The sequence below is a fragment of the Medicago truncatula genome, chromosome 4, assembly GCF_003473485.1.
Source record: "Medicago truncatula cultivar Jemalong A17 chromosome 4, MtrunA17r5.0-ANR, whole genome shotgun sequence".
NCBI classification, from domain to species: Eukaryota; Viridiplantae; Streptophyta; class Magnoliopsida; order Fabales; family Fabaceae; genus Medicago; species Medicago truncatula.
The window spans coordinates 2,463,083-2,484,753 of NC_053045.1; the positions used below are offsets into that span (position 1 = coordinate 2,463,083).

General features: G+C 30.7%; 4 protein-coding genes across 7 annotated transcripts; 1 reads left to right on the forward strand and 3 right to left on the reverse strand.

Annotated features, from left to right (window-relative positions):
- The first annotated feature begins 5,540 nt into the window (after positions 1–5,540).
- LOC120580300 (EPIDERMAL PATTERNING FACTOR-like protein 8) lies at positions 5,541–6,948 on the forward strand. Its single transcript, XM_039833950.1, has 2 exons — positions 5,541–5,922; positions 6,620–6,948. The coding sequence occupies exons 1-2, from the start codon at positions 5,820–5,822 to the stop codon at positions 6,850–6,852; spliced, it is 336 nt and encodes a 111-aa protein (XP_039689884.1). The 5' UTR covers positions 5,541–5,819; the 3' UTR covers positions 6,853–6,948.
- Positions 6,949–11,294: 4,346 nt separating this feature from the next.
- On the reverse strand, positions 11,295–13,845 carry LOC11429344 (26.5 kDa heat shock protein, mitochondrial). 2 transcript variants are annotated; one of them, XM_024782794.2, is made up of 2 exons: positions 12,743–13,845; positions 11,295–11,860 (listed from the first exon to the last, which is right to left on the reverse strand). In XM_024782794.2, exons 1-2 carry the CDS (start codon positions 13,011–13,013, stop codon positions 11,451–11,453), a joined length of 681 nt encoding a protein of 226 aa, XP_024638562.1. In that variant the 5' UTR covers positions 13,014–13,845; the 3' UTR covers positions 11,295–11,450. The 2 variants fall into 2 exon arrangements, with proteins under 2 accessions (XP_024638562.1, XP_003604390.1); XM_003604342.4 differs by having other exon boundaries at positions 11,295–11,875.
- Positions 13,846–14,162: 317 nt separating this feature from the next.
- On the reverse strand, positions 14,163–17,942 carry LOC11429345 (uncharacterized). 3 transcript variants are annotated; one of them, XM_024782797.2, is made up of 6 exons: positions 17,795–17,942; positions 17,593–17,711; positions 16,373–16,625; positions 15,151–15,241; positions 14,728–14,794; positions 14,163–14,451 (listed from the first exon to the last, which is right to left on the reverse strand). In XM_024782797.2, the coding sequence occupies exons 3-6, from the start codon at positions 16,485–16,487 to the stop codon at positions 14,398–14,400; spliced, it is 327 nt and encodes a 108-aa protein (XP_024638565.1). In that variant the 5' UTR covers positions 16,488–16,625; positions 17,593–17,711; positions 17,795–17,942; the 3' UTR covers positions 14,163–14,397. The 3 variants fall into 3 exon arrangements, with proteins under 3 accessions (XP_024638565.1, XP_024638564.1, XP_024638563.1); XM_024782796.2 differs by having other exon boundaries at positions 16,373–16,620; positions 17,795–17,936; XM_024782795.2 differs by lacking the exon at positions 17,795–17,942 and having other exon boundaries at positions 14,728–14,836; positions 16,373–16,620; positions 17,593–17,717.
- A 2,720-nt stretch (positions 17,943–20,662) lies between these two features.
- On the reverse strand, positions 20,663–21,448 carry LOC11417864 (auxin-binding protein ABP19b). Its single transcript, XM_003604346.4, has one exon. It carries the CDS (start codon positions 21,402–21,404, stop codon positions 20,787–20,789), a length of 618 nt encoding a protein of 205 aa, XP_003604394.1. The 5' UTR covers positions 21,405–21,448; the 3' UTR covers positions 20,663–20,786.
- Positions 21,449–21,671: the final 223 nt, after the last annotated feature.

Genomic DNA, 21,671 nt, shown 5'->3' on the forward strand with positions numbered 1-21,671 from the left:
CTTAAAATTTAAAAAATAAATATTGCATTGAAAAGATAATTTTTTTTTACCTTTTAAAGCTATGAATGCACAATTTTTAAAATTAAATTTTACATTTAGTTTTTTTATCTTGTATCTGTAAGACATAAGTTAACAAGATCCTTTTATTTTTAACAATTAGATCATCTTCAATGGGGTGTCTTACTCTCTTAAGACATTATACCTATTAGGGAGAATGTTTTTTGAAGACCTATACGACCGAGGTTCTCATTTAAGACTCCATTCTTAAGAGGGATCCCCGCATTTTTAATGTTCAAAAATTTATATGTGATTGTATATAATTATTAATAATTGATTACCGAGTTTCATTTAAGAAATTTGCATAAGCTGTGCTGGAGGGATTAAGTGCTTATTATGTACTACTTCCTCCGGTCCTAAATATAAGAGAAAAATCTTTTTTTAGGTTTATTGAATTATTAATGTATTTGGACTACAATGTAAACTAAATATATTATTTATTCAATGAACCTAAAATAAGAATCTTCTCTTAAGGACCAGAGGGAGTACTATTAAAATATAATAATTAGAGGAATGATAACAACACACATTTTAACGCACACTTTTCAATATACTCTCTTTGATTGGTTAAAATTCACATGAGTTTCACCAAATCATGTGGGTCCCATATAAATTTGGTGGGTCCCATGTAAATTTTAATAAAAAAAAAATGTATTGAAAAGAGTATATTAAAATATATATTGCTAAGTGATGTACACGTGATCGATTTAAATACCAAAAAATAAATATCTAAATATCTTCCTATGATATAGAGACCCAGTCTCAATATCCGTGATATTTCATATGTATGGGCCCATGGCTGCCGTAAAGGAAGGGTAGCACTTGGGTGACATAGAATTTGATAACATTGTGATTTGTCAATGTCATCAATGTCACCAAACTCTATGTCACTCAAGTGTTATCCGAAATAATGTATATAGATAAAAATGCTTACAAGAATACAAAACAAGAAGAACAAGAAAATGGTGACAAAAGAAATATATTATTTTTTAAGGAATTGCTCAAATATGAAAAAGAAGGTGAAAAAGTGGGAAAAAAATGATACTACAAAATACAAAACATTTGGGGTTAAAACAATAAATAATATACGTTAAAAGTAAAAATCATATTTGTAAAAAAAAAAAGTAAAAATAAGATTTGTTAGTCCTTTGATTTTTGACGAAAGAATTCTGATTCTGCGAAATAAAGCCTATCTAATAATTATTATGTATGTTATTTGAGCAACTATTTATGAGATAGCTTATATAATAACAAAATATATATATAAAGAAAAGTATAAAGTGATATGAAAACAATTGAAAAAATTATCATAAAATAGTTGTTTAAATATCATTTCTCAAAAATTATTTCACTAAAAAATTCATTTTTGAATAAAGTTCATTAATCATATGGATTCAATCATTTGGTTATAAAACTCAGTCTATGGGCGTCATTTTTTTATTTTTTAGGTTAGTTAATTCATTATTAAATACATTATACATGATAAAATAAGGAAAGATAACAGAGGTAGGTAGATGCATTATTATGTGAAGTGAAGTGAAGTAAAGTGGTGAAGATTGAAAAGACTAGACAATGATAAAAAAAAAGAGTTGAAAGAGTGTACCTTGTACGACAATGACATGAATTGATAGTAATAGTATTTATCTGAAACAGTTTCATCTTAGCTTGCATGTGGAAGTACTGCAAGCATGGGAAAGATATTACTGAAACAGTTTATTTATGTTTATGAATTATGAGTACTGTGATTGTCCTTTCCACTATCACTTTCTCCGTACAACTTTCAGGTTACTCTTCAAGCAAACATCAACTGAACCCTCTGATCCCGAAAGTAGATGTTAGATTTCATGTCGTTTTTATCCTAAACTCTATTTCGCAAAGTAATGACATGTCTTAAGAAATGATATTTGTATAATCATTGGTATAATAATTTTTGAGACATTTCTTTTATATTTTTAGTGTGTTTTTACTTTATATATCTATCACTTTTATTTGTTTTTACTTTATATCCAAATAATTTTATAAGTTGTCTAAACGTGTGTTTGATTGTGCGGTGAGGAGAATTAATTTTGATATAATTGATTATGTAAAATTGATTTTTGTTAAAAGTAATTCGGACTAAAAATGGTTTTTGTTTGGATAAATTCATGCAATGTTTTGCAACTCGCGAGTTTATCTCAACTCGTTTTGCCTAGATAAACTCGACTCGTACAAGTTTATCTAAAATTAAAACTATATAAAATGACATATATAAGCTAATATAATATTATAAATAGGTCAATAGTGTTGTACGTTTTTTAGAACGATGATGAAGGAGAAGAGAAGAGCAACGTTATGTTGTATGTTTTTTAAAAATGAATTGGATATTAATTGAAAACCGGCCAAAACAAAAAAGAAAACTACTTTTTTAAAAAGTTAACTCGCAAATTCGTACGAGTTTACCCGATTTTAAGTCTTGTTAACTCGGTCAACTTTTCAATTTTACTAGAAAACAAGTTTACATCCAAGTTTACACGATTTTGGTACCTAAAAACGTAAATTCAGGCGAGTTTACGTTTTAACACTCGGATTTGTGAAACATTGCATTCATGTAAAGGTGAGTTGAACTTTAAATATGTGTTTGAGAATTAATTCTAGAATTAAAAGTTACAAATTCTAGTTTCGAATAGAATCAATTCTGGTGACAGAAACAATTCTTCATGAAATCAACCAAACATGTCATAATCAATTCTATACCTCCATAATTAATTATGGTCCCACTAAAAGTGAAACCAAACATACACTAAAAACAATCGTTCAAATAACATCTCATTTAATCTACTGAGCGAATCGATTATACCGAATGACTCGAATCAATAATAGTAATGACTGGATTAACTAATTGATTATAATTCTTCTTTAAAAGACCCTATTTAGACTTTATTCATTCACCCACCTTATGATCCGTGATCTTGTGTTGTGTGGGACTGTGGAATGGATACACTTCTTGATGCAGAGCTTGCTTCCACCATCTTTTGGAAGATTGTGCAGCATGTCTTTGCATTATGAATAAGTCGTGCTAACAACATTTTTTTGATAACACTCAATTTAAGAGAATTAACCCATTCAAAATCATATTATATTATATCATATCGCATTTGATTAAAAGATAAGACTTATCAATCAAATGGTAAAAACAAATTTGTATATGTTGCAAAACTTGTCTTACTAATACACCTTAAAATTGGACAAAGCATAAACTTAGGTGCTTAACTAACTATATAAGTGAAAAGAATAATGTTATGAGACTTATCTCAAAATACAACATATTCTTCTAGATCTGACAGCATTTTGGATGCAGTGTTTCTTACAGGCTTCATCACAGATACACCGATATAGCACCATTCTCAGGGTTAACCCCCACATATACCAGATAACACACTTTGGTATTGAATTAACCTTTTCAGTGTGCCCCCCTTGAAAAATAAACAATTTTCGATAGCTACCAACCTTCGTTTCCCGAAAAAGGAAACTGGTGTCAACTATTGCTTAATAGTGTGTGTACAGTTATAATAGGTTTGGCTTAAAAAAATCGATCACTGCATAAAAAACATTGGGTAAAGAAGTAGGATGATTCTCTCTAAAAAAAATGTAAATTTGTGTGATGGTTTTTAGGGTACACAAATGGTTATAAGTTCATTATCTACCGTAGGTTTATGAGTTCAAAAATTCAATGGATATGATTTTGCTAGAAGAACATTAAATATAGTATAGATTTATTGGTTATGAAATATCAATTTACACTATATATATCTTAGAATTATAAATAATTAAATTAGAATAAAATGTTATATTTAATAATGAAGAATGAGTGATTTTTTTTTGTTGATAAAAGTGAATAATTTGTCATTTCTTTAACATATGGTAAAAAATTCAATACGTTTAATAACTTATATCTTTTATTGTCCCTGTGAGCTTAACTCACTTGGTAAGAGATAATGGTGTATAGTATAAATTGATATTTTATAACCATTAAAGATATACCATATCTTATATTGTCCTTGCGAAATCCTAGCCATTAAATTTTAGATCCACAAATCAATGGTTACAAATGGACTTGTGTATCATCTATATTAAATAAAGGTAAATTGTAAAAAATTTCTTTATACTATATATAAAGAAAAATCAACCCTGTTGGACCGAAAATAGAAGATATAATATTACCCTATTTTATTTACTATTTTACTCTTAAAAACAATGTATCCTGCCATATATAGTGGCGGGACGAGACACCACTAGATGACACAAAAAACCTTGAGAAAGTAGGTCATTTAGGTAAATAAAACTTATAATGGGTTGGAGTTGTATTTTTTTTTTGGTTTTAGGGTCAGATAATTTTTTTTCTTTCTTTCTATTTTTGACCTAATATACTTGCATGATATATCAGAGTCAACCCATAAACCAAATTAGTCAAACCATATAAATTTAAGTTCAACTTATTTAATGAACAAGCTTAACTTTCAACTTAAATTCAATTTATTTAATTTATGAATTAACTTCAACGAGTTAATTGTCGGTATTTAACTATGCTCAAATTGGTCGGGCTGATTGTCATCCGTGGATGTACCTAAGGAAGAATCAACAACTTCTTCATCAAATTTATGTCAAAACATCATTTTAAAATATGCTACAATTTAGATAGACTAACAAAAGTTTTATAAAAAAATATCTATATAAAAAAAATCCTAAAATAGGCAATGATTAGATGTTTAAGGCATTGCAATCACTCAATTACTTGTACGTTATGTGGGCTAAGTGCAACGTGATAACCAACTTATTTGTCGGTTATCAGTGCCTCTGCACACCTTTGCTGAATCAAGATTGCATCATTATTGACTTCCACAAATCGAAATCGTTGGTCTTTGCTAAATTACTTGATATCTTCACTTTGATGTGTGAAGCAAAATTAGCAACAACCAAAACCAAAGTGATTAAACAAGCACAAACAATAAAATAAGATAAAGGAGAAGAGGAAGACAACGATATTCGATCATCCAATTCAACCCAAATTTGACATACGTTTGGAGGTGAGATCTCTCCAATTCACTACATGTGTTTCCCAAGTGTTTCCCAACACTATTTTCTAACCTAAAATGAACCAACCTTTAACCTCTGATTTCCTAAGGATCTCATCTTTTGCTAAATCATATTTTGCCTCACTTTCACCTCTTGCTTAAAAATAAAAGATGTACTCTATATATAACTTTGATCTTCTTCTTTCTTTTCAATTCTAAACGATGTAGAGCTTATTAAATATGTAGATTTTCAACCAACACAAACGATATATAATGGTGTGTATCCGTAAAATTATTCAAATGGTTTCCATAAAATATTTTTTAAAAAAATAAAAATTCTAATACTTTTATGAAAGTATACAAATCTTAGTATTCATAACATTCTACTCTCCTTACCTGAGTCAGTCAATGTTGATTATTATAAATCCAAAAGTCTATTCTCCAAATTCCCAAAAAGACGAATTAATCACACATTTTCACTGTGTGTGAATTTCATTTTTCATTGGTGAAAACAAGCTATGGAATCAGAACACTGTCTCTCACACAGGAAACATATCTCTCCACATTGTCATTTAAAATCTCTTCATTTCCATCACAACACATTTCATCTTACACACATCCATCCCTTTCACTGCTTCTAACATTTCTTCATTATTTTCTCAAACACCTCTTCACTGTTACTTACTTGCATCAATCCTAATTCTCTCATTGATGGCTCCACCTGCTAGATCCTATCATCTACATGGACTCAAACTTGCAACAATAATCACTGTGCTTTTCATCTTTTTCTTCTGCATGCTATTTTCCAAATCAGGTAATTAAAAAGCTACCACCGTCCTCATACCTATTCAAGCTAAACAAAACTGTTTCAATTGTCTGTTGAGAATTATTTGTAGAAATCCAAATAGTTATTTTCATTCATAGTTATTTCTTTTCTCTATCCTTTGTTTTAAAATCCAAACTTTTCTTTCTTACTATTATTCTATTATTAATTGTCAACTCATTAATTCTCAAAAAAAAAAAAAATGTCAACTCCTATTTTGGTTTGTATATACTAAAAAGAAATTGAATTAGTGAATAAAACACATAAAATTTGTCTTTAAGTCTGTTTGAATCGTCTTATTTTTGAGCTTATGAAAAACAACCTATGCAGATAAATAAACTTTTATTTTATTTCATAAGTTCTCACAAATGAAAATTGTATCTTCATACGTTGCTTTTACATAAACTACATTGACAAATATAATACATATAAATTTATTTACTTAAGCTAAAAAATAAGTCAATCCAAGCGGGCCCTAGGTCAATAAGTGACACATTTTGTAAAAAAACTGAAATAAATGATGGTTTTAACTTTAATGTAATTTTAATTATTTATTTTCTTGAGCAAGTATATCATCTTGTTTTTAATGTGTGTGAAATGGTAAAATGCAAAAATTATTCTAAAATATTGGAAGTAGTTAATAGCATTATGATCTTAAATCTTTCTTCTCATGTATATGGTTGAGCAGGTGGATCATTGGTGTTGGAGAGAAATGATAGCTTGCAAGACAGAAAAATGGTGATAGGGTCAAAGCCTCCTGCTTGTTTAAATAAGTGCATGAATTGTAGGCCTTGTATAGCAACTTTGGTTGTTTCACAAAAACGAAAGAGTTACAAAGTGTTATCTCGTGGGGATGATAATGATACTTATTACCTTCTAGCATGGAAATGTAGATGTGGGAATAAGGTGTTTCAACCTTAATTGATTATTGCTAGCATCACTATTTGTCACCATTAATTATTATTCCTACATATATATTTAGTAGAGGGTGAGGATAAAATTGTTTTTTCAGGTCTATCCACTTTTGATATATATATATATATATATATATATATATATATATATACATATTTTTATTGTTGGGATGCTTATTGTTTGAATTATTTATATGGAATAATTGGTATGTGAATTGGAATAAAAAATTAACGATGGTAGCAAAAATAAATTGTTATTGGTACACATTGAATTATACTGAAGTATACTAATGTTTTTTTTGTTTTCTTTTTCGAGTTCTTTTTGCAATTTTCAAATGGATAAACAACTATTTTAATCCTTTCCTTCAAAAAAACTATTTTAATCCTTGAACATGTGAGACGTTGCTATTATATTTTCTGATCAATATGTATCAAAGTTGCAAATATTCACAAATGTTCCTTTTATTTATAATTTTTTTACTAACTTGATTAACGAAAAACACTTAAAAACTAAAGTAATTAACACGAGAATCAAAAGAACTATCTAAAAAGACATTATTTAAAATTCTGATACATTCACGATCTATAATAATAACGTCTTCATATTCATAAATCAAAATAGCGGTTTACACTAATATAAATGAACAAGTTTGAGTCTGATAAAATGTACAATCTTTTTAAAATCTAACCAAACTTAGGAGATCTCGATCGTGTTCACATAGTTGAGGACAATAATGCATGTACAGATGTACTAGAGTTCAGAGTTAAGTTCAGAATAGGAGGGTCGTGGGGTTTGTAAAACATCGATCAATATATATGATACTCATGTTCAAGTAGTCTAGTGACTAAAAATTCACCTCTAAAGATGAATATATAGGATATCCGAAATTCCAACTGCATATATTATGCAATGTCCCTACTAACATATGATACTCCCATCTATAAGTGAGTAATCTATTTATGAAAAATTAGTCTCCAAAATTTATTACCCTCTTATTAGAAAATATATACAATACATACAACTATGTATTTATGATGATTGTGATTACACCAATACATAATAAAAGATAATTTAGTAAAAATAGCGTTCTCTCTCACTATAGAATGTAGGCAATATTTCTTTAATCTTCAAAGTGACAATCTACTTGTAGTAGCAAGTAGCAACGATTGATTTAATGGGTAAAAAATTGACTCAAATTTACCTAAATTTTTTATTTGAAAAAAAAGACTTGTACTACTGTTTTAATTATAGCAAATATGTGAAATTTTAGATTAGGCGTCCTTCATGTGTTAGGTATAGTCGTATGTTTGATCTAGTTGAGAGTCGAGGCTAGGGGGAGATGTTTGTAAATGACGGCATCAATTGTTTGTTTGAAAGGAGTAGGTGGAGAAATGTTGTGAGATATTACATAACATTTCTTTGCAGGTTGATGTGGACAATAGAAGGAGCTGACATCTTGCATCAGACAAAGATTACACCATTTTTGGTGTGTATAATATGTTGACTACAATGGAGCATACCGTTCGGGCTAAACATAATGATATTATTTAGAACAAAACATGATCGTCAAAAGTATCTCTTTTTACTCGACATTTATTAAGGAATCAAATTCCTATAAAAGCTAATCTGCTGAAGCGTTGAATCAATGAACCAAATTTCAATATATGAGTTAGTTGTTACGGATGTCGAAAAGTATTGATCATATGTTTTTGGGCTGCAATTGTTTTGGAAGCATTTGATTCTGAAAATTGCTTTTTTGACAATGAATACTTCCTATTGACATAAATAAATGACGTTTTTACCTCCAGCGGTTGTTAACAACCGTTGGGATAACCGACGGTTGTTAACAACCGCTGGCTCTTAACTGCCGCTATGTGCGTTCTAGGATGCACTATCTTTTTCATCATTCAACCTCTTTTTCATCATTCATTCAACCTCTTTTTCCATCATTCAACCTCTTTTTCCATCATTCATTCAACTTATTTTTTCAACATTCAACCTATTTTTTCTACATTATACCTTATAAGAACCCTCACATTCTCACATTTCCTTACATTCTCTCCTCCTTACTCTCATTTCCTCACATACTCTCCTCCTTACTCTCATTCTTCCTCTTTCTTCTACAAAATGTTGGTTTGTCATCATTCGCCTTTCATTGAAATAAGCCTCTTTGAAAATTTGAAAATTTCAAGAGGTTTCTTTGAATTGGTTTTACCCCAGGATTTAGGGTTTATGGTTTGTGTTTTTTTTCTTTGTTTTAACCCAAGCGGTAGTTAAATGTATTATTAAACAACAAGAGTGCAAAGGTGAGGAACAATATTTTTTTTTGGGTCATATTGGTGTTGTCTTGTATGAGTATCTTGGAGAAGAGTATTCAAAAGTTTTAGGAATAAAGATGACTCCACCTATTAAGGAATAAATGTACGACGAGATGAACAATTTTGGGTCATCTTGGTGTTGTCTTGTATGAGTATCTTGGAGAAGAGTATCCAGAAGTTCTAGGAATAAAGATGACTCCACCTATTAAGGAATAAATGTACGACGAAGATATTATTTTTAATGTTATTGGTATGACGAAGCAGATTTAGTTTTACCCCATTGTAAATGTATTATTGTACTAATAAAATGTGATTTTATATCTATTACTTGTGTTCCTTTATTTTAGTTTTTATTTGCATTTATTTATTTATATGAAATATAAAATTTCAAATAGAAAATGTTTATTAAAGAAAAGTCAGTTTAAATACGAACACAACAACAGTTAACTGCCGCTGGAGCTAGCGGTTGTTAACAACCGCCGCTTAGTCTAACGGTTGTTAACAACCGTTGGGGGCATTTAAGTATTTTACTTGTGTCATTGTGAAGTTTTTTATGTCAGAAAAGCAATTTTCTTTGATTCTTAGTAAGGCATTGAATTGGCTACAAATTCACTTGGTGAATTGTTACATCAATTTGGTCAACATTTGAAAATAATAGACAATCTTCACACGATAAGGAAAATGGAACATTTTAGAGAGACAAGCTCTCCTTCTCTCTAACTCTCCTCCCGAGCTCAGGTTAGGGTTTCCTATTCATCTAAGTGGTGGTTGTTCCCCAGCACTTCCTGGTCCGCCCTCCCTACTTGGGAGTACACTCCTAGGTACTCCTAGTTTTCCTTTCCTTTTTTCCTTTGATCCTTGATTCTGATGTGTTCTTCAATGGAGGGTTGGAAGAGTGTCCAAACAACACAACAGCCCATCAAGCTTCCATCCCCTGCTGTCAAAGATCTCTCTCAAGGAGAGAGACCCTCCACCAAAGCCTCCCCCTCCAAACCGCTTCTCTGTAACTGCTCCAACTTCAACAGATCTGATTTCGATCCGGCCACCGCTAAAACCACTGTGGTTTTATTGTCGTTTGGTGTCTTCTACTGGTTCTTGCTTTAGCTTCATTGTTGTTATGTTTGATTGTATCTTTTTTTGTTTTTCTTGTGTTATGTTTTTCTATTTCTGTTCATGTCTCTGTTTTGTTATAGTTGCACAAAAGCTGTTTGTTAAAATGCCTCAATGGTGCTGGACTTTTTGGACTAGAGTTATGTGTGCATATTTGAAAGTGGTTGCCAACAATCTCTATCTCTTCTCAACCAAACAAATGGATTCCAAATTTGTGGTGAGTTTGACTAATTTCGAGACCACATATAGTCGATATGTGCTTGTAAAAGTCAAAGAAATGATCCTTAATTAGATAGATAAAAAGACCGTGGATCTTCTCTTCTCCTTTGTCAATGATCACTTGAGGAAGAAATTGGTTTGGGTGATAGGTTTTAGATATTGGTTTGCTGAACCACTCTTGATTTATGTACTCTCAAAATGTAATGTTGTCCAAGCATTAGCTTATTTAGCTAGGTGTGCTACCTTTAATGTGTTGATGAGGAATGTCTCCACACACTCTATTCCAATCATTTGTAATGCTCTTTATTTCAATCAATGAAATTATGTGTTTACCGTAAAAAAAATAAAATAATTGGTCAACATTTGCATTTAGGTAGTCGTCTAAGAGGCTAATTAAAAAAAATCCGCTCTTCTTTATATTATTATTTAGCTATCTTTTGTACAAGTTATTTGAAAGGAAAGAAATTACCGTTATTTTTGATAAAAGTAAATGGCAATATCTCATTTGTTCGATAAATTAAAGTTGTTATTATTTTGATGGTCAAGCAAAATATTCAAATTTAGCTTTTGTTCTTCATCAACTGTGTCTTAATCATATTATGTATTTGGATTTTGGCGCTTAGCTTGTTACCTATGTCACTTCCTTTGTTGTTTGCTATGGTTTTGTACTTAAATTATTGTACTCTTTACTTCTATGCTTGTACTCCTTGAACCGGGTAGAATTCTTTGTTTGGGCAATATATTCCATTTGGGTTTTTATGTAAATTACAAAATAATACCATTTTTGATACAATTTATTCATATATAGCATAGGTAAGAAACTTTATTTGATTCTCTATGAAATTCAAAGATACACATACACACAAGTCATTAATGCCATAGGTTCACAAGTCACAAACTTCACAAATCCATCTAAGTTCACAACTTCACCACACTCTTATAGAATCAATCCTAATATCACTCTACATTCACTTGCTTAACATCTTTTCTAGGCTTTTCACTTCTAGGAATAGTAACAATTAGGACACCATCCTTCAACTCAGCCTTAATTTCATCAACCTTAGCATCATCAGGCAAAACCAAACTAGTATTATAGTAACCATAACTACTTGATGAAAAATACTCATTATCATCATCATCATCCCCTCCTCCTTCTTTCTCTTCCTTGTGTTCTCCCTTTATTGTCAACACTCCATCACCAATTGTTATGTTCACATTCTCTTTAGGGATTCCTGGCATGTCATATTTCAGTTTATAGTGGTTGTCACTTTCTTTCACACGTCCACTTAATGACCATGGTGTCAAATTCATGTTGTTAAATAGCTTGTTGATGTTCTCAGTTACTTGCATTAGGGCATTTCCAAGACCTGATGGAAATAACTCTGAAAAATTAACACAAAATATAATGTAAGGTTGTGTTTCATGTACTCTTCAGTGGGACCATGGTTTCAACTCATGGTTTCAATTCAAATGATGCAGATACCAAAATGACCATGGTTTCAACTCAAATATTTTAGAATTCAATAATCAATGTAAATTAATTCCTTTGACTAATGTGAACATACGTGGAGGAAAGACAAGAAATTTTTATGCATGTGGAACAAGTTTGGGATTGGGAAAATTTATCTTATTCTAAAAATTTATGATAAGATTAGTTACTCCTAATTGTCAAAAGAAAACATATGGTAAGAAGAAAATAAAGCTCCCAATTGTCAAAGAATTAGGTTTTCAATTTTTGTTCTATTGAGTAGAGGAATTTGATTTCTAAAAACAATGTTTGAAAGATTTAAAGTTGATTTCCTTTAGCTTTGAAATTGAAATTTGACCTCCTTTTCATTTTCAAGAGAATTTGGAAATTGTATGTTTAAATTCACGCACCAACATATCAAATATTCATACATTCTTCAATCATATTAGTTGTACTTACGAGATAATTTAATCTCCTTTGCTACCGCTAGCTTAAAAGTTAAAGTGGATGTTGTTCTTCAAATGAGATTAAACTAGAAAACAAAGAACCAATGGTTGAATCCAATGATTAATCACCTTTAGTTAAAATTTAATCAACATAAAATAGGCAAGTATTAAAAAATTACCCTAATCAATCCCCGATCAAAATAATGTTTGTCCAAGTTTTATTTATCTGTCAACCGAACTCTAAATTATGAATAACATTTTCTCAAAGAATCAAATGATTAACATAACTACATATATAAAAGAAAACAAAAAGAAAGAAAGAGGGAGAAAAATACCAAAAGGAGCAGGAAGAAAGTCACGATCAACATTTCTAGAAAGCCATCTTCTACCTCTTCTCCTTGGGAACAACCTTGACTTCTTATCATTATTACCTTCTGAGACAGCTACTTCACTTCCTTCAGATTTTCCCTTATCACCAACTGCAGTTGTTGCAAACCTTGCAACTAACTCATTATTATTAATCCACTTATTTTGCTTTTGCAAGGACCCTGCTGATGATGATACTCTTTGTTGTAAATTTCTCAATGCCAAACGTGCCAAAGCCATTTTGTTTACCTTGATCTTTTAAGTACTTTTTTTTCTTGCTTTTGTTTTTTTGCTTATAATAATTATAGGAGAAGTTTATGCAGCTTAAATAAGATGTTTTGATTTGATGTTGGTTACTTTTCTTTGGATGTTTGGAGAAGTGTCCAACAGATTCTAGAGAGAGAACACTCAAAAGAGTGTTCGAGAGAGGGAAAGAATCAAAGAACAATACACGAAGCTTTGAGCATCTTCTAAACTTTTATTTTTCTTTTCCTTCTCTGGTCTTTTTGAATATATGTCCAATTCATAGTAATTAGCTTTTAATTCAGGTTTTAAATTTACCTTAATATGTCAAAAAAAAATTCCAACAAATAATGTGTATAAGAATTATGTAATTGCGTAAAAAAAACTAATTATGTATAGTGTAAAAAAAATTACTTGTTTGTATAATCTTGTATTACTATGGATATGTTTGTTGTTAGCTGATGATTTAATCACATTTTTAAAGAGATTGTTTATTTATTTTTTTAAAGGTAGATTCTACTTTAAGAATGAAAAATAACACAGTTTCAAGATATGAAGACACTATTTTGACAGACATTAAGACAACCCATTATAATCCATGATGTCAAAATATCTTCAATCTTTTAGGTATGTAATGGTATACCTTTAATAATATCTAGTTATTCCTTCATGGCAATAATACCATTATTTAATGGTTTATATATTGACGTATTTGATATACAAATATATGATCTTACTAACCACCTTTGTAGAAATTCCTGAAATTAGTCATGATTATAACCAATGTATCAAAGTTTCTGACTGCACCATAGTAATTGATAAAAATTGAAGGAAGACTATTCATTACAGAATATACTCATATGTATGTGAATCATGCAAGAAAGGTTTATATCCATGAAGCATAACCCAAATTAAATATACCCAAATGTGAAATCAAAGTCATATAGTCATTTGACCACTCCATCTCATCTGAGATAAGCAATTCCATCAAGACGGCAGTGGATTTTAAAATGCCATGTTTGAAGAAAATATGAAACCAAGTCAGAAATGGTGAACTATTTGACCATTTCCCTACATAATTTTAGTCAAATTTAACCCAAAAATGCATAGCAAATGGAAGTGCATCATGCAGTCAACAAAGGGAGATTTTCCAAACTTGCCTCTTGTGGATACCAGAGAGAAACCAGGACAATCAATTAAATAAAGTATAATACAATTATCTTAAAGCCTGCAGAGAGAAATTACACTCTTTTGGCATGTAAAAATTGATATACAAACTGCAACATATTCATTCCCCTTCCCCCTGTTCCTACAGAAGCAAGAACTAAAATTATTTCATGGATCAAACAAACCAAACGGCAAATCCTCAACCTTCAACGGCTCAGTCATACAGGCCATCCTGTTCCCAAATGTCCACAAGAAAATCTACCATTTCCTATTAATCAGTTTTGATAGGAGGACATCATCAGATCATCATTTTTTTAATCAATATTGCATAAATGGTTGTTCAGAAGTAAATAGACATCCATTTAGTCTCTTAAGTTATTACTCACTCTCCAATTTAGTCCCTAAAGTATATGAAAACTTATCATGTTAGTCCCTAACATTTTAGGAAATACTTATCATATTTATATACTTTAGATCCTAAATTGGAGAGAGTGATTCTTTAGACACTAAATTGATGGTTTATTCTTCAGAAGTTGATGCTTACAGCGAGAGGGATAGGCTGACGGAATGGTTTGTTGCTTGTCAGTAAACTTTCATATGTTGCGTTCCAACTGCAAAGCCAAAAAAATTTGGCAAGGCACTGAAAATAAGTTCTGACAAGATAGACACAATTTCATAATTACTGACATAAATAAATCCTATCTGCCTCATGCGGACATCTTATAATTGACCAATTTAAATATTTAGTTTCACAACATGCGTACCAACATGAAATCACTTATTGAAGATAACTAACGGAAATTGTATAGCAGCCTAACTACAATGTCTTTGGTACAAAATTGAGACACGAAAAAGATAGTAATAAAAGCTTACAGAAATATGGATTTGAAGTAATCCCAACAGAAACAAAATTACAGAACTAAGAAGCTTCCAAAAGAATTAATCCAACGGCAAGGATGTTATTCACCTTAATTTAGGTTCTCGCAATTGTTGCGTTCGATTCTCAGGCTTTTTATTTCCAACCCAACGCTGCCGAGTCTGATTCCATAGAATTAGACCTGTAGCCAAAAATATTTTCATAGATAAACTTGAAAGTAAGATGACTAATGGTCATTATATAGGTACATAGACAATCAACAGTATATAAAAATAAGAGAACAAAATGCAAAATTGGCCAGCAATTTACATGAAACTTAGTATGTAATACAAAGATTACAAACATGGGATCAAATAAAAGATTCAGTAGGCAAAAGCACATGAATAGGAAAAGAAGTGACAATTAGCCACATTTCACAAATGATTGTGTAGCCCAAAAGGAAAGTGCATGAAGAACAGTAATAGTCAAACCTTCAAAAGATATCATTTGATATTTCAATATAAACTAAATTGAATCATTACACGACACCATGTTGCTCAAACCATTTCATATATGAGCACCAACATGCATCCGATATATCTTGCTACCCGTGCTCTAAGGGCACATGTTAATGAACCTAAAAGTAGCATTTTTCTAATGTCGTTAGGCTGCAGTTATTGTGTGATTAGGCAGCAGTTATTATATTAGGCAGTTGTTGAATAAATAGGGAAATAGAAGAAAGTCAGTATGCATTTATTTTGGGGACTAAATATTGATTGGGAGAGACCCAAGACTCTCAAATTTCTTGGGAACCCATCGTAATTAAATGCATTTTCGTTTTTCTCATTCCCTGTTTCTATCAGATGGTCCCCCCTTATAAGGGTGTGTTTGGGAGGGAGGTTTAGAAGAGGCTAATGGCTAGCACTTCCCTTGTTTGAGAGTTTTATATAATGAGAAGGGTTTAGGAAATTTGTAACGCCTCCCTTAAAAAACACTCTTTTATTTGTAAACAATGATTTCCTTAACAGTTTGTCCACCCTATCTCCTTCCTTCTCTTCCCCCCCAAATCATTCCTTTCCTTTCCCTCCCAAACAAACGGTTAAGGAAATACAGAAGTGTTAAGTAACTACATTACCGAGACATCAACTTTATGTTATCGTTTACAACACTCCCACCCCGCCCCACCCCCAAATGAACACATTATGTATTATATTAAAGGGAGCATATTTTTTTCTTTTCGAATTCTAGAATATATTACAAAAGAAAAACAATATCGAAATAAGAAATGCTTGTTTAGTAAAATTATCTGCACAACAAAAGCAATGAAGTATACCGTGATTTACAAATTCAGACGGGTTGTTGGAAGAACTGGCATGGGCAGCCACAGCTTGATTAGTTAAACTTGTTGAAGATATACTCCCTTGTGATTGAACAGCACTGTTGTCCATATCATGCGTGCTGGTGGTCCAGAAATCTTCTGATGTACTAGGTTTATCCACTGCCTTACCTTGTTTTGTCAACCCAGTCGATGGTACTTCCACAGTAACTAGTGCAGGCCTTTTATAGCATCCAACACAACCACTGCTCTGTTACAAATCACATTAATTTCTGTTATGCACCACATCATAATTATAATCGCATGAATGCCATTTCATAAAATAACCATCATAATCTAAAACACAAGTGTTGCTAAACGGCGGCTATAGCATTATACCGACTGTAGCTGAATTTGAACGAACCACACAAATTCACTATTGATCTGTGTTGTCAAATAATGGCTATAGCACTAAACTGTAGCTGAACTTGGATGAATCGCAAATTCGTAACTGTTCCGTAATATGTTATTTAGTGCAAAATAATGTCAAATAGCCGCCATAGCGGCAATATAGCAATATTGCGTAGCGAAATCTGAACGAACCGCTCTTTTCCACGATCCGTGTTGACAATACTACCAAACACATCAATTTTTTTTTTTATCTCCAGATCGATCAGCGGATACTGCAGTCTATTCACTTCTTTAAACTAAAATATCCTAACATAATTGAATTAATGTTTGGATTCACTTTTAGGAGATCCAAAAGAGTTTCTGTAAACTTAAAATTGATTTTAGTACGTTAAAAGTTCTTAATTATAATTGATTCTGCCCCTAGGGAATTGATTCTTTAGCTTAGATTTGTAACTTTTACTTCCAAACGTGATTTTTAAGCTCAAATTCATTGTGCAACTCATTTTCATTTGAGCTTATCCAAACATAAATCTTTTTATATTAAACTCACTTTAAACTGAAATCAATTCTACAAAATCAATTTTTGTCAACCAAACATACACCAAGTAATTTAATCCCAGAAAAATACACAGCTTCCTATCCTCCATTCCTAAAACAGAATGACTCCACAACCATTTAAATCAAGAGAAAAAAGTACAAATAATGATTATCAATCAATATAAGGGAAAACAAAGAAACCCAAAAAGCTAAAAAGGAAATTAAATCAAAAAAGGCAAATAAAGTATGAAACTTTATTAAGTTACTATGAATAGATTCAGAAAACGTACCCCATATGCATGTAGTATCTGAAACACCCCCAAAATAAAAACCCTAATTAAATTAGATCTGCCACAATCGAAATTGAAGAGAAACGAAGAAGAAGATGAAATCCAATTCCAATGCAATCCTAAAAAGAAAATTGAAAAAAATACATCAAAATTATTTCAAAAAGTGAAATGAAAAGAGAGAGAAAATGCATAAAAAAGGAACCTTTTAGAGGGGAAGATTGTATCGGTAATGAAACCGATAGGTTTTCTACTCTTTCAGGTCTGAAGAGATGGGATTGCTTTTGGATTCTTCTTCTTCTTTCTTCTTCTTCTCCTTCGATTTCTTTGTCCTTTCTCTCTCTCTCTCTCTCTCTCTCTCTCTCTCTCTCAAATGAATAAAACCAAAAAAGAATAAAATATTGCAAGTAGGTAAGTATTTTAACCACCCAAACACTACTTTAATAATTTCATTTCATTTATATTTTTTTTGAAATTATTGATACCAATAATGAAATGATTCAAATCATAAAAAAATTGAGTTCTTTTAGAAGAAACAACTTATTCACATCTTATAACATAAATACTTATTCACATCTTATAACATAAATACTTATTTTGATAAGCGCTTATATAAGTTTACGTAAGTTATTTTAATAGCAAAAGATAAAGTTAACTTAAATTATTTTTGTATATGATAGATATTATAAGTTATTTTGGATAATTTATGACAATGAGGTGAAAATAAGATAAAAAATGTCATAAGTTGTTTATATACGTTTTTTTCTTTTAATAATCTCACAAAATGTATGCAAGTATATAAAATCAGGTAAGTCAATAGATAAGTTGTTGAACTTATTAAATAATGGGTCACATATTTGATTTCTAACTCTTGTATACGAAGAAAATTCGGTTGAAAAGGGATAATCTATCTTATGTATCTTAAAGATTCTCTGATAGAGATTAATCATCGATAAATGATGATCGAAATTTCGTATCAATATATAATAAAAAAAAAGAGAATGATATTTCAAGATTATGATTATAAAAAAATTAAGAAGAAGATAAGATTTCAAAGTTTACAATGCATGCATGAACTAATTGACCACTTCTTGTCGTGTGTATTGTTTGGGTACTACGATTTCTTCATCAACATTCAATAACCTTCACAATTACTGTTTTCAATAGTTACAGAAAGGATAATACCATTTATAGTGCATTTAAGTTTGAAGAGCATAAAAAGTAAAAAATACACTGCAGAGTCTTTAAATGGTACTACCCCTTGGATGCAAATTTTGTGTAGAAAAGCATCTAAGCATGGGATACATTTTCTTCAAAAAAAAAGCATGGGATACATATTTTAATTGAACTTCATCTAAATGCATTTGATGAAGATTAGTTTATTTCGGTTAAATGATTCATAGCATTTCATAGGATGTATTTTTGTATATTTAGGAAAATCGTTAAATATGTTTTTGGTCCCTATAAATATGTCAATTTTTCGTTTTAATCCCTCTAAATTTTCTCTTGAACTTTTAGTCCCTAAAAAATTCCTATCTTCACTTTTGGTCCCTCTTTTAAAGTAAATTCATATGTAGAATTCATATTTTTGAATAACATTTTGCAGAAAAATTTATAACATTATAAGGATCTATCCCAAAAAATATTAATTTTTTTTAACAAAACATGAATTTAATATGAATTTTTATATTTTTTACGTTAAAAATCCATATTTAATTTATGTTCAGGAAAAAACATTTAATTTTTTTGGGATTTTTTTTTTACAATATTCTACACATTTTTGCATATTTTCATTAAAAAATACAAAATTTAACTTAAAAATAAGGACCGAAAGATTGAAAATTTTATAAGGACTAAAAGTTGAACGAAAATTTTAGAGGAACTAAAACGAAAAGTTGGTATATTTATAGGGACCAAAAATATATTTAACCTTTAGGAAAATGCTAACCAGTGCATCTGAAGAGTACAACACATACTAACATGATATGACATAAGTAATGGATACTTGAGTCTCTTAACCATTTGATTCAACCTCTTAAATGAATCTGGAAGGATTAATCTTCGTAGTTGCGCGTAAGTGATATCGTAGTTAAAAAAATTATTAGTTGGTTTTTACATAATGTGCTTCAAGTCAAGTTTTATTCAGTTATTGTGTATAAAATCCAAAACAAAATTATCATGTATTCTAAATTAAAACTGATTTTTTATGTTTTTGATTGCTCTTGCTATAAATATAATAAAGAACCTTTATATCCTTTCTCAAGTTGTAAAAGAGTTATAACTTAAATTGCTTGTACGCTTCCAAGAAGAGATACAGTGGTTTGGTTTCAAACTTCACTTATTATGATTCTATTTAAGTATTAGTGAAAATGGTTTCACAAAATATATTGAATTTAGTTAATGATTATGAAACTAATTAGTTCCTTTGATGCAACATATTCCTCATCTCCATAAAACTCGTGAAGTCACTATGTTTATAATATTTCATATTTCTCTTGGAAATCTTTCTCTCTTCACTTGATATAAACTAGTCTCATTGTCATCCGTCGTCTCTCTACACTTGATATGTATAAATCTCATTGTCGTCTCTCTACAGTTAGTACGTGTAAATATCTTTGTCGTTTTTCTTCACCTGATATGTGTTGATTTATTAGTTTGTGTAGAACAGTTAACTTCTAACTTCGTATGCTTTGATTCTAAATTATGATCCAGTTGAGATTTGTAATTTTGCCTCTATTCAAATTATGGAGGGGCATTTAGGCGATCAACATTCCTAAAGATATGCAAGCAATGCAAAAGTTTCTTTAAATTAGATTGCAACTTGCTACCGATATTGAATTGGTCCAAGTGGTAAAGGATTTAGATCCCTTGTAAGCAAGTGGTATGTGGTTTCATGTCTGACTCTTGGAAGTCTTGCCTATGGAAAAAATTCGATTGGAAAGGAAGAACCCATCTTATTAATGTGGCCAACAAGTTCCTCATCCGAGATTAATTCCCACTAATCCAAGATTAGTTCCTCATTCGTATGTATGAGTCTTGATGACATGCATATTGTTGGTAAAAAAAGAAACAATTTATACAAAATTAAGAACCTTACTATTCTCTCGTGTTATTAAAAATGAAAATTGACATAAAAACACAAAAACGAAACATATACATAATTTAGAACAAACATAGAATTGGATTCATAAGCATTTCTAGCCAGTGCCGTTAAACTGAGCCTTCAGTTTCAGAATCTGTGACACATCAAGTAAAGTAGTCTCTGCAATTATGGAAGTTGATAAATTGTTTCCAAATAATAGAGTATCAAGTATTTGTGTGCTAGGATTTGAGCTACTAAAAGCAACAAAAGCAACAGCTTTTCCAACACCAGAGTTCACTACAAAATGCAATAGTCCTTTTGGAAAAACTATAAGATCACCAGGTTTAATAGTTTTCGAATAAACTTTAGTTCGCGTAATAAATCCGGCAGTAATTTGACCTTCGACAACGATAAGTAATTCAGTTGCATCATGAGTGTGCACTGGAACACTTCCATTTATACCAAAATCTGCTCTTGCTGCAGAGATACCAAGTCCATTAAGACCTGGTAAACTAGTGACAAATGCAGATGTTATTGCAAAATTAAAAGGGTTTATTGTGCTTCCAGGTACTAAGCCAGAGAACACAAAATCATTCACTGTTACATTTGTTTCTGATTTGCATGGATAGCCTGAAGGGGTGTTTGGGAGTAGTAAGTCTGCTACACATAAATCATCAGCATAAGAGGTATATGATGAGAGAAGAACAAAAAAGAAAAGAATAGTGTGAATCATTCTGATTTTTACAAATTGGATATGGGATAAGGGAAAGTGCAATTGCCTTGCTATTTATAATGATATTCTTAGAGATGGAAAATATAAAGCCTTAATTTGTAGAGTTGCAATAGCTGTAAAATGTACTAGCTAGAAATAATTTCCAATGAGAAAATGAGAGTGATGTGATAGATATGATAGTTTGTCAATAGGATAGGACGAGAAAGATAGAGAGAAAATGAGTTGTTGAAAGTGCGTAAGAAAATAAAAGATATCTACTTATCATTG

Excerpts from the sequence above, each read along its gene's own strand:
- LOC120580300 (XM_039833950.1), top strand. The coding sequence starts at position 5,820 with ATGGCTCCACCTGCTAGATCCTATCATCTACATGGACTCAAACTTGCA. Across the intron at positions 5,923-6,619 it reads CATGCTATTTTCCAAATCAG|GTGGATCATTGGTGTTGGAG; the intron begins GTAATTAAAAAG and ends ATGGTTGAGCAG.
- LOC11429344 (XM_003604342.4), bottom strand. The coding sequence starts at position 13,013 with ATGGCTTTGGCACGTTTGGCATTGAGAAATTTACAACAAAGAGTATCA. Across the intron at positions 11,876-12,742 it reads CTTTCTTCCTGCTCCTTTTG|AGTTATTTCCATCAGGTCTT; the intron begins GTATTTTTCTCC and ends TTAATTTTTCAG.
- LOC11429345 (XM_024782795.2), bottom strand. Across the intron at positions 14,837-15,150 it reads TTGCGAGAACCTAAATTAAG|AACTTATTTTCAGTGCCTTG; the intron begins GTGAATAACATC and ends CTATCTTGTCAG. Across the intron at positions 14,452-14,727 it reads GTCAGCCTATCCCTCTCGCT|GAAATGGTAGATTTTCTTGT; the intron begins GTAAGCATCAAC and ends ACTGATTAATAG.
- LOC11417864 (XM_003604346.4), bottom strand. The coding sequence starts at position 21,404 with ATGATTCACACTATTCTTTTCTTTTTTGTTCTTCTCTCATCATATACC.